Consider the following 12,993-nt stretch of genomic DNA (forward strand, 5'->3'; position numbering starts at 1 on the left):
ATGTATTCTCTAACTTACCTTATGCATATAATAATTACAAACTTTTTTTACAGGGTCTTGCAATTCAAAAAAATACTTTTATCATATTATTTCCTTTGATTCTCACTCAGTATAAAGTAGGAAGAGAATTTTTTGTATGAGGAAAGAAAGGCTAAAATACATGAAAAACAGAGTATTTGTTTAGGATAACTTTATTGTTGCTTTTCCTTAAAGTATATATTTCTCTTGAAGTTTATCTCTAGAATTCAGTGTTTTAACTGATATTATTCTGATATGAGGTAATTAATTTAATGGGTATTCGTATTAAGGTCAAAAAAATTTTTTTTAAGATCAAAAGATTTAAGGATGATTTTATTTGGTTTGTATTTTGTCCTGCAGGAAATCACATGTGTGCAAGTACCTAAAATGTGTTCCTTAACAGTGCTATTGTCATTTCTTTAGAGCTTTAAAAACAATTGATGAATTGGCCTTCAAGATAGACCTACAGAGCACAACACACATGAATATCACAACTCAGAATCTGGCTCTTGGAGTATCATCTGTGTCCCCAGAGACCAATGAAGTTTCAAATTTTAGCATTGGTCTTCCAAGCAATAATGAATCATACTTCCAGGTAATAAGTTAGTGGTTTCTGTAATCAATTAGACAAAAATCTCTGATCTTCTGCTAATTGCTATGGCAAGGAGATCTTGGTTCTAGGGGTGGAAGGTAAGTCTGAAGGCTGACTAAAGTTAATAGCAGCAGTAGCCATAAGGCATGTGGACTCAGAGAGGAGGTATACTTTCAGCTTACCTTCTCCAGGAGGTGATAGTGGAATTAAATGTTAAACTATGAGTGAGTACCACCCTACTGAGAGTGGGATATGGGATTAGTTTAATCAGAAGAAAGGGCTTCCCTGATAGCTCAGTTGGTAAAGAATTCACCTGCAATGCAGGAGACTTTGATTTGATTCCTGGATAGGGAAGATCCCCTGGAGAAGGGATAGGCTACCCACTCCAGTGTTCTTGGGCTTCCATTGTGGTTCAGCTGGTAAAGAATCCGCCTGTAATGCGGGAGGCCTGGGTTTGATCCCTGGGTTGGGAAGATCCCCTGGAGAAGGGAAAGTCTACTCACTCCAGTATTCTGGCCTGGAGAATTCCATGGACTGTATAAGTATGGGGTTGCAAAGAGTCAGACATGACTGAACGATTTTCACTTTCCTTTAGTCAGAAGAAAGACCTTTTTAAGGACCCAAAGAAGGGAAGATGCCTGGTGTGCCAGTATTTCTCAAACTATTACATTATAACCACCTAGAGAACTTACCAAAACAGATTGCTGGGGCTTCCCTGGTGGCTCAGTGATAAAGAAACTACCCGCCAATGCAGGAGACACAAGTTTGATCCCTGGTTTGAGAAGATCCCACATGACACAGAGCAACTCAGTCTGTGTGCCGCAACTGTTGAGTCTGTCCTCTAGAACCTGGGAGCCACAACTACTGAGCCCATGTGCTGCAACTCCTGAAACCTGCAATAAGAGAAAGTGAAAAGTGAAAGTTGCTTAGTCGTGTGTGACTCTTTGCCCCACCAGGCTCCTCTGTCCATGGAGTTCTCCAGACAAGAATACTGGAGCGGGTTGCCTTTCCCTTCTCCAGGGGATCTTCCCGACCCACGGATCAAACCTGCGTCTCCTGCAGGCAGGCAGATTCTTGACTGTCTGAGCTACCAAAGAACCCAAGAGAAGCCACGGCAAAAAGCCCCCACACCGCCACCAGAGAGTGGCCGCTGCTTGCCCCAACTAGAGAAAAGCCTGTGCCGCAGTGAAGACCCAGCAGAGCCAACAATAAATAAATTAAAAAAAAATTCTGGGTCCCATCTCCAGAGATTCTAATTTAGGGTCCCGAGTGGATCTCTCAAGTTTGCACTTTTAACAAGTTCCCAGGTATTTGCTAGTACTGCTGGTGTGAGGATTGTATTTTGAAAAACGGTGGTGTAGAAGGCCACTGCTGCTGCTAAGTCACTTCAATCGTGTCCAACTCTGTGCGACCCCATAGACCACAGCCCACCAGGTTCCCCCGTCCCTGGGATTCTCCAAGCAAGAACACTGGAGTGGGTTGCCATTTCCTTCTCCAATGCATGAAAGTGAAAAGTGAAAGTGAAGTCGCTCAGTTGTGTCCGACTCTTAGCGACCCCATGGGCTGGAGCCCACCAGGCTCCTCCATCCATGGCATTTTCCAGGCAAGAGTACTGGAGTGGATTGCCATTGCCTTCTCCAGGTATAGAAGGCTAAGAATGACAGATGAAAATGAGACTGAACAAGAAATTCGGGGCCAGATTAATGGAGATCCTCTCTGACCTGTTCAAGTGACACTTCAGCAAATAATTGTCAAGTTCCTCTTATGTACTAGACAGTGTTAGCCACATGGGCAAATGAAATGATTGAAACATCACCCTTGACGTGGGAGAACACCTAAGTGGCTGGTATGTCATGCTTCTTAACTGTGGAGATAATTCAAGATAGAATATTTAAAAATCTGGATATAAGGAAGAACTTTTTTTCTGCTTTGGACCAGCGGCTCTTTTGGAGTAATTCTGTTTCGCATTTTAAGAGTTAAAAAGCAGTCAGTGTCAGTCTCATTTCAGGTCCATTTGCAGGAAAACACTCTTTGGCGTGATCTGTGGGTTCAGGAAAAATGATACCCAAGAACGCTCATAAAACTTCAGCTGCTTCCTCAGTGAAAAGATACTCATTCTCAGCAATAAAACAAATGAATTCCAGTCTTTTTTTTTTTTTTTTTTTCTGGTAGTTATTTTTTCACAGTGTGTTTTGAGAAAAACTCAAAATCTATTATGTGCAAATCTAATCTTTATACTTAAAAATGTCAACTGATTTGTAGATTTCTTGGTTTGAGTTAAACTCAGTACATTTCTTGTTTTGCCACATTTGTAAAACTCGAATAAGATCCAGGCCTTTGCAAGGGACTCATACTGAGGGCAGAGACTGGTGGAGGTAAAGAGGAGACCAAGCTGAGTTTTGATGACAGCAGTTACTGTCCTAGGGAGTAACGTTATCATTGCAATTTAACTGTCCTAGGGAGTAACGTTATCATTGCAATTTAAAAATATTTACTCAACTGGTGTCTGTGTGTATGACAGATGGATTTTAAAAGTGGACAAATGGATCCTTTGGCTTCTGTCATTTTGCCTCCGAACTTACTAAAGAACCTAAGTGAAGAGGATTCTGTATTAGTTAAAAGAGCACAATTTACTTTCTTCAATAAAACTGGACTTTTCCAGGTAAGTGTTCATTAACTTACTATTTTTCAATCAGAAATAGTTTTCTTGCTTAAAATGAAAGATAAAAGTTCAGGTTTCTCGAAAATATGTCAAGAGGTATAGAAAAATTAATCTACTATATTTTAAAAAGTTATTTAACATAACTCTAAATACTTTATTTCTGATAATCATATACTTATTAATAACGTGTTCGTTTAAGTTTTTTGAATAAATCAGATTAAGACTTGCGTAATGCGATTAGAAATGGAATTTGTGGAGAAGTTATTATTTCTTATTTCTTTTGTTAAGTATTTTATGCTCTCCAGCAATTTAGATCTTCAGAGTTAAAGAAATTGTCTGCCAAAGGAAAGGTTTTTTTCTTGATTCAGCGGGAAGCACTGTTTACATAATGAGCAGCATTCTTGGCTTTAATCAGTTTTCCCATTAGTATTTCAAATGGCCTTTGGCCTTCCCACATCCCCCCGAGTAGCGTGGCATTGTGCTGAGCACATATTATCATTTTTATTGGCATCGTTTCCAAATACTAGTAAGTCCCCTGCCAGCAAACACTGATGACCTCTGGTTGCTTTTGAAAGTACAGCTCATTTTGAGCAGTTTCACTGAGCCTTGTCAATAAAAGTTTTATCTGTTATGTTGAGGATACCTGTGTATATCAAACAGTGTGACCTATGTAAGACAGAGCTGCAAGTTTCAAAGTCAGTAGAAATGTTTTTCACTGTGCTAGGCATCACATTTAGAAGAATGGCAAAGGAGGCTATGGGGAAGTAAAAGGAGGAACATGGAACTGTTTATAGTCATTAACTCGAAACACTTTAAAATGTTATTAGCAAATGCTTTAAGAACAAGCTATATACAATTTTTGAGTAGGAATGTAACTACATGCAATTGCTCTGAAGGATTTAATAGCTACAAACACTTAAAAATGCATTTGTTAAAGTTGTTGGAGACGTGTAACAATGGCACCTTTTAAAATAATAGGAGAGGACTTCCCTGGTAGTTCAGGGGTTAAGATGCCACGCTTCCAATGCAGGGAGCCTGGGTTCAATCCCTGATCAGGGAACTAAGATCCTACACACTTCCAGGTGTACCTGCCAAACCCCAGCAAATAATAATAATACAAAAAAATGCAGTAGGTTTTGGATGATGTGAATAGTGGGAGAAGAGGTCATTGAGAGGAGAGGTGGGCGCTGGAGGAAGTCCTAGCGTTACAAGATCAGTCACTATTTCGAGTCTCATCTTCATCACTTCCTTCTCCTTTGGCATCTCCCAATCCTCGACATTGTTAGGAAACATAAGTTTGGTTTTTAAAGTAAATTTATAGAAGACTGAAAAACATGGAAGGTTCTAATGGTACTCCCCTCAAAAAGGGAACGGAATAAGTATTTTTTTTATTAATTAATTTTTATTGCAGTATAGTTGCTTTACAATGTTGTATTAACTTCTGAAAAGTGAAAGTGTTAGTCACTCAGTCTTGTCTGACTCTTTGTGACCCCATAGACTGCAGCCCACCAGGCTCCTTTCTGTACATGGAATTCTCCAGGCAAGAATACTAGAGTAGGTAGCCATTCCCTTCTCCAAGGGATCTTCCCCACCCAGGCATTGAACCCAGGTCTCCTGCATTGCAGGCAGATTCTTTACTGTCTGAGCCACCAGGGAAGCCTTACTGCTCAGCAAAATGAATCAGCTGTGTATGTATGCATATCCCCTCTCTTTTGGATTGCCCTCTCATTTAGGACAGTACAGTGTATCAAGTAGAGTTCTCTGAGTTATACAGTACATTCCCATCAGTTGTCTATTTTATACATAGTATCAATAGTGTATATGTGTCAGTCTCAATCTCTTTAATTTCTCCCACCCCTCCTCTTTACTGGAAAGGCTGGATATCTCCAAACCATAGCCCCCTTATTGAGAGAGAGAGCACACAATCCTAATAAAAAGCTATATTCTGGGTGCTGAGAACTAGGTAGCATTGAAGGAATCCTGTAGTTATTCCAAAAGGGCTGATTTACAAGCTGTAATAGAGAAATTGAGGAGGTTCAACAAGAAATACAAAGGAAAAGAGAAAGTGATGATAACCTATTGTTCCCAGGCATTTTGCAGCACGGATTCATTAATTTGATTTCCTGACAACCTTAACTTTGAAGTGGTAGCTACAGACACCATCAAGTGTACAGTTGGAGATGGTAGGAGTTCTGGTGGAGTTTTAATCCAGTAGAATTACATTTAGGTTTACATTAGTAAACACTCAGGCTTCCCTGGTGGCTCAGCTGGTAAAGAATCTGCCTGCAATGCAGGACACCTGGGTTCTATCCCTGTATTGGGAAGATCCCCTGGAGAAGAGAAAGGCTACCCACTCCGGTATTCTGGCCTGGAGTATTCCATAGACACTGTAGTCCGTGGGGTCACAAAGAGTCAAACACAACTGAGCGACTTTCATTTCACTTCACTTTAGTAAACACTCAGGTTTCCTTAGAAGCTCAGACAATAAAGAAACTGCCTGCAATACAAGAGACCTGGGTTCCATCCCTGGGTGGAGAAAATCCCCTGGAGAAGGGAATGGCAACCCATCTAGTATTCTTGCCTGGAGAATTCCATAGACAGAGGAATTTGGTAGGCTACAGTCCATGGGATCACAGAGTCAGACACGACTGAGAGACTTTAGCTTCACTCACTTTACTTCTAGTAAACACTCAGACTGTTGTCATGAACCTGAAAGATGAATTGACTTTTATTTTTCACACCATATTTCCTTGTTATTTCTTTAGAGGAAAACAACTTTATCTACTTTTTATGGTAGGGAAATGATCTAACTGTCTCGCAGCTTTTTATGAGTGTATATTATTTGTGAGTTTGCATTGTTTCAGATGTTAACTGGCTGACATCAGTCACAGCAATCAAGAATGAAGTTTTATGAACATTATCTTACAGCATTGGCTCTAAGGTTCCTTCAATGTATTTATTATAATAAGGGAAATAGCAGAGCTCTTTCAGGAAAGCTAGCAGTTTGATCTTATAAACAGGATGTTCTATAACTGAAGATCTTAAGTGCAAGAAGTGCTGACAGATTGCTTACTTTGGAGCACCAAAATAAAATAAAAGGGTGTACTTCTGACTAATACATTTTTTTTTTTTCTTTAAAAGGATGTAGGAACCAAGAAAGGCACCTTAGTGAGCTATGTGATGGCATGCAGTATTGGAAACATTACTATCCAGGGTCTGAAGGATCCTGTTCAGATAAAGATCAAACACACAAGAACTCAGGTAAAGAAAAGCTGCAAACAGCCATGGGACAGAGGCTGACTGTTTCATAGAACTCTGAGGCATTTTTTAAAACTTAGTGAGAAGTAACTTGTACCTTGTCGGGGGCTGTTTTCCACAAAGGGGAAACCAGCTAGTCCGGTAGTCCTGTAATGTCACAGTAGATGGTGGCCATAGGATGGAGGAGGGAGATTTAGTCTTATCTAGGATTCAGTCATCTGAAGAGGAATAAGGGTGAAGGAAAGAGCCACTCCTTTTAAGAAACGACATATGATTTGATGCTTTCAAACCGTGGTACTGGAGAAGACTCTTAAAGAGTCCCTTGGACAGCAAGGAGATCAAACCAGTCAATCCTAAAGGAAATCAACCCTGAATATTCGTTGAAAGGACTGATGCTGAAGCCCCAATACTTTGGCCACCTGATGTGGAGAGCCAACTCGTTGGAAAAGATCCTAATGCTGGGAAAGATTGAGGGCAGGAAGAGAAGGGGCTGACAGAGGATGAGATGGTTGAATGGCATCATCAACTCAATGGCCATGAGTTTGAGCAAGCTCTGGGAGATAGTGAAGGACAGGGAAGCCTGGCGTGCTGCAGTCCATGGGGTTGCCAAGAGTCAGACATGACTTAGCCACTGAACAACAGCAACAAATAATTATTGGATTGGCCATAAAGTTCATTCGTATTTTTGTGCCTCTTACAAAAAACCTGAACAAACTTTTTGGCCAACCCAGTACTTCAGCTAAATTAGATTTAGACACAGTACACAATTGTGTCATTAAAGGTTTTTGTTGTCTTTTTAAAGTCAAGTGAAAGTTAAAGTTGCTTAGTTGTATCCGACTCTTTGCAAGCATAGCCTACCAGGCTCCTTTGTCCATAGAATTCTCCAGGCAAGAATACTGGAGTGCCTATCCCTTCTCCAGAGGATCTTCCTGACCCAGAAATCGAACCAGGGTCTCCTGCATTGCAGGCGGATTCTTTACCAGCTGAGCTACCAGGGAAGCCCTTTTAAAGTCAAAGATGACTGAAGCTGGGAAAGCAGAAGGGAAATAGGAGAAACAGGAGAGAGTTGACTTATTTTTTTGAGAGGTTAGTGCTTGTCTAAAATCTTGGCAAATGTTGCTTTTTTTTTTTTTTTCCTGCTTCATCTGTTTATTTTATAAAATTATGTGGGGGTTCTTATTGTCCTCAGTGGCCTAACCACAGTGTTCCCCTGTTTTATAGAGGCTCCCAGTCACAGTTCGACTGTTAGGGAGGCAGGAAGGCAGGCGGGAAGTGACCCAGCTGATAAGGAGTAAGGCTTGGAATTAAAGTCTACTAAGAATTCGCCTTGCTTTGTCACGGAACCCTCTGAGACTTCCCTGTTCTACCCTTTGGCCTCCTTTGTTTCAGCTCCTTCATCCATAAAGAATTTTTTTTTATCGTGGTAGAATATGTTGTTGTTCCATAGCTAAGTCGTGTCCTACTCTTTGCAACCCCATGGACTGCAGCATGCCAGGCTTCCCTGTCTATCACTGTCTCCCAGAGCTTGCTCAAATTCACATCCATTGAGTCAATGATGCCATCCAACCATCTCATCCTCTATCGCCCCCTTCTCCTCCTGCCCTCAATTTTTCCCAATACTAGGGTTCTTTCCAGTGAGTTGGCTCTTGGCATCAGGTGGCCAAAGTATTGGTAGAATATACATAACATAAAAGTTACTATTCTAACCATTACTAAGTGTGCAGTTCTGTGGGTACATTCACACTGCTCTGCAACCATCACTACATCCATCTCCAGAACCTCTTCATTTTCCCCAACTGAAACTATGTCCCCATGAAACATCTCCCATCCCTCCTCTCTCAGTCCTTGGAAACTGCCTTTCTATTCTGTCTCCATGAAACTGACTACTTTGATATCTCATATAAGTGGAATCATACAGTATTTATCCTTTTGTGATTGGCTTATTTCACTTGGTATTTTCGAGTTCTATCCATATGATAGCATGTATCATAATTTCCTTCATTTTTAAGTCTGAATGATATTCCATTGCATACATTCACACACACAGACACACACACATTTTGCTTATTTTCATAATGGGTACTTTTGCTGCTTCCATCTTTTGGCGATTGTGAATAATGCTGCTCTGAGCATGGTTGTGTAAATATCTGTTTGAGTCCCTGCTTGCGATTCTTTTGGGCATATACCTAGAAATAAAAGAGAATTTTGAAGATGAAGTGAAATTTTAGTGTAAAGAGCTTCACTAAATGCTTAGAATTGCACTTTACGATGAGACATAATTAGTAACCTGCAGATAAATGGATAAGGTGATGATTCCTCTGGAGCTAGAGTTGATTTCCATTTGAAGTCTGTGAGAGCAAACCCCTTAAACTGCCTGCTGTTCTTGGATTTTATTGCTGTGACTAACTGTGATCTATTCCTTTGTGAAAAGCTTAGCATTTTTACTCATTTCCCATATTCAAATTGTATGATTTTTTTTTTCATTTATTTTAAACAGAGTTTCACATGTTTATTCTTATGTTAATATAGGCAATGGCTCATCCCATCTGTGCCTTCTGGGATTTGAACAAAAATGGTAAGTTTTAAAACATTGGCTGTCTTAATAACAACTGAATTTTAAACCTTGTTAGACACCTCCATTTCCTTTAATTCCATCTCAGATCAGAGTGAGTCACAATGTAAGTGTGATGGCAACTGAGCTGCAAAATTTAGTTTAGGTAGCTTGGGAAGAGAATTCTTATTTCAGTAACTTTTTATTCATTTCAAGAAGAAATTGGCATACTTTACTTTGTTAGTACGTAACATATTTGGAAAGGAATATTCTTTTCATGGAAATTGACTTTGAAATATATTAAATAAATTACACATCAATTCATGCATTAATATATTTATGTTAAATATGTTAAATTTAAGTTAAATATATATTTATATAAAATATGATCTACTAAATAAATATGTCTTATAGATATACTCAATATACATACATTAAATAAGTAAAATATATATTCAAATATTTTGAATTTTAAAAATTGACATTTTTGCAGTCTCCCTGAGGAGGCACTTCCATAGGACACAGTTGAAAACCACCACCTAATCTCTATCTGCCAGCTCGCAATAACATCCTGTGATTCCAGGAATCGAAATTATTTTAAGTATTGGCAGTTTTCAAAACAGTATCCGTTTTGCAGATGAACTGCAAGGCAAAAGAGCCTGAGGCCTAGTTCCCCAAGGGAAAGCTCACCCATTCTGGGAAAGGAACTGATCGGCTGTCATTTTCACACTGTTGACTTCTTCCCACAGAAAGTTCTGGATTTTGGAACACTTCAGGATGTGTCGCACACAAAGATTCAGATGCCAATGAGACAGTCTGCCTGTGTAACCACCTCACCCACTTTGGGGTTCTGATGGTAGGGGAGGAATGTCTAAACTCATTTTGAAATGATATAATTGTGGAAGGCGTATTTCTTTTTGTGAGTCAGCCTTTATGGATTATGTGTTTGGGAAATTTTTTTCCTAATAATTTTCATCTATAGCCTGAAATCTTGATTCTTAAATAAGAATCTAACTGGCAGAGATTATATATTTAAAATATACAAGGTAAGTATAAAAAAGAATACTGTTCCCCCTACCTGCCCCCGCCCCGCCTCCCGCCATTAATAGTAATCACAAATAACCTCAGAAACAAGAAAATTACCATGAAACCCTTGAATTAACAGAGAAAGTTAGGGAGATGGGGAGAGAGAAGGAGGGAGGGAGAGAGAGAGAGACAGAAAAGTTAAAGAGGGAGAGAATGTTGGGTTTGACTAGCATGGAAGTGAGCTGTGAAAAGTTTCATCAAAAATTGTCTTATAGTATATTATCACTCATATGTTTGGATGGAACTTTGTACCAGGTACTAGTGATCCAGTTGTGACCCCAAATGACTGCAGCCCTATCTAGAGATCACGCCTGTTAGCACAGACTAGCAACTAGAGTAGTGTGGAGGTCTGCCAGAGAAATGATGGGTGTGACATTTCTCTCACAACTAGACCTTCCTCTCTTTCTTTCCTCCCTTTCTTCCTGCCTTCTTTCCCCTGGCCCTGGTTTTATCTCATTAGCCAGCCTGTCCAACAGTTCTAAGCAGAAATTAGATCGCATCAGTATGTTTTTTCAGCCCACCAAATTTTCAAGAGTCAATTTTCGAGAGTCATACAAGCAGGAACTCGTATGACTTCATCCATAGACTTAGGCCTTCATTTTATAATCTGGTACGCTAGTGTTTGTGTAAACATCTTTCTGGTATGAAATACACCGTCCACGTGCAAACAGAGCCAGGTATAGTTTCCATAAAGGGATTAAACCACATTTGTTTTTTCATTGAAGATGGGAATAATGAGTGCCAGGGCAGTAAAGCTTTTCAAATTTGAATCACAGACGTCGGGTTATGCGTATCCAATCTGTCCCTTGAATCTTACACCCACTTCTAATGGGACTGAGAGGAAGCAGTGAGGGGCTGTGGGGTGCAGTGACTGGCTCATGGATCTCCTTGGCCTATGGACTGATAAATGGCCATTGTCATGAGGCAACCCTGCCCGTTGTGATTTTCCTGACAATCCAGTACTTAAAGCTCTGAAGGATAAGACCATGTCATTTAAAAAGGCTGACAATCATAGAAAATAACTTTTTAACTTTCCTCAAATATTAACGTCTTCATTTACTAAGAGACCATGAAAATGAACAATTAAACTATAACATGTCTTTCCTGAATAATTTTTTAAAATCCTGTTTTCTTCTATATTTGTTTTTTTGAAAAGTGACAGCATCTTTCTTTCATGAAATGCTGATTTTGCATCATTAATCATTTAGGTATACAAGCTTTAGCTTAATTTATTCAAGTATTTAACTGTGTGTGTTTGAGCAGGATTGTGTGTGTTGTAAATCAATATTAGATAAATAGATAGCAATAATACTATTCACTGTTCAGAGATGATTTATGAGTAACCAAAGTTTGGCTTCCCATTACTTTTTTTCAAGTATTGTTTACATTATATTATGAATTTATAATTATATATTACTTTTTCTGTTGTCATTTGATGAAATAATTAGTTTTACAGGTATAAGGGTATGTGCATTTTTCACTGCTCTCTTTCCATTTTCCATTGTGGCTGCTTTTATAGGATTATAAAGTTCTGGAAGAAAAACTTTCCAGAATTTATCTTTTCTGCTCATGCGCCCATATCCTTTCAGCGTTTCCAGACCACTAAGACATTGTTAAGAGTCTTTCTTGGTGTACAAACTCTTTATTCACTTGTGTAAGATATTCCTTGAGTCTACTTTGCCCCATGACACATTCACCATATAAGAAATTAAAAAAACATACCCCAGATTCATAATTATATCTCCTAATCTACAAACATATGAAAGTTTTCACATTTTCTGTTACATGTATTTGTAGTAAAACCGATTTTCGTCTTTTTTGACATTAGTATGTTTTCATGTTGGCTAGTTCAGAAGAACAAATATTTTCATATTCTTCATTCTTTATATTCTTCATTCTTTAAAAGTACAAAACAGCATGAGAATTGTGTTTAAATGTGTAACTGTGAAGAGCATTATTTTATTCAATTTACATTTTAAACTGTGGCTCTAATCATGACTTGCAAGTCAACCACAACATCTAACAGAGAGCTGTACATTTTTCAAGAGGTAATAATGAGTCCTTTGGAGGTTCTCAAGATATTTCTCTGCTCCATCAAATCCTGGAGTAACCAGAATTTTGATCGGGGTAACCTACCAGTGAATAGAGTGGCCTGACTCAAACCCACCCCATGTGCCAGGGGAATCTCAGGTCCTCCCAGTGGTTTGAGGGATTCCTGGGAGAGGAGGGTAGGGATGGTCCTCTCTGACCCTGAGTCCCTGTGTCTGCTGAATTCCATCACTTTGTGCATTTCTTGCTATCACACAGGTACTGTTACCTGCTCCTCACTGTGTCAACCAAACCTGGAATTAAGTCCCACTCGTGGTTTCACGTAAATATACACTCATACAAAACAACTTCCTGGAGGTTTTTGTATGAACAGCAGATTTTATCGACATTTTGGTGACAATTAAAGAAAATTAACATTACAGAATGAAAAACCTATAAACTTTTTTTTCATAATATAAGACCTAAAAGTTTAAACCAGATCTTCCATGTTCCTTTTCCAAAAAGGCTCAGTTTTCAAACATCTGTATAGTGGAGATGCCTTTCTCCTCCATCCAAGGCTTGAGTAGTTGGTCTTAACTCAAGATTTATCCCTAGTCCAATTCTCCATTTAAGGAAGAAAAGAAAGATTTTCCTATTACGCCTGAATTTTTGCAAGTCTGCCTTCTGCACAGTGAAATTAAGGCTGTGTATTCACATGCAAAAATGTTTACTTCTTTTTAATCACAACAACCTCTAATACTTTAAAAAACATTTTTATTTTCTGCCGTGCTGGGTCTT

At 39.0% G+C, this 12,993-nt stretch overlaps 1 protein-coding gene across 9 annotated transcripts in view; it reads left to right on the forward strand.

The window, feature by feature from the left end:
• The window catches only part of ADGRG6 (adhesion G protein-coupled receptor G6), a 152,281-nt gene that overhangs the window by 107,556 nt on the left and 31,732 nt on the right, over window positions 1–12,993 (forward strand). For all 9 annotated transcript variants that reach the window (XM_086318104.1, XM_086318099.1, XM_086318102.1 and 6 more), the window contains 5 exons: window positions 442–613; window positions 3,132–3,272; window positions 6,414–6,533; window positions 9,060–9,105; window positions 9,831–9,937. In XM_086318104.1, the coding sequence (XP_086174230.1) occupies window positions 442–613; window positions 3,132–3,272; window positions 6,414–6,533; window positions 9,060–9,105; window positions 9,831–9,937 (586 nt within the window). The remainder of the gene's footprint in view (window positions 1–441; window positions 614–3,131; window positions 3,273–6,413; window positions 6,534–9,059; window positions 9,106–9,830; window positions 9,938–12,993) is intronic.

The sequence above is a fragment of the Bos grunniens genome, chromosome 9 (genome assembly GCF_055505025.1).
Source record: "Bos grunniens cultivar Pamir isolate PY7600 chromosome 9, Bosgru_T2T1.0, whole genome shotgun sequence".
Classification (NCBI taxonomy): domain Eukaryota; kingdom Metazoa; phylum Chordata; class Mammalia; order Artiodactyla; family Bovidae; genus Bos; species Bos grunniens.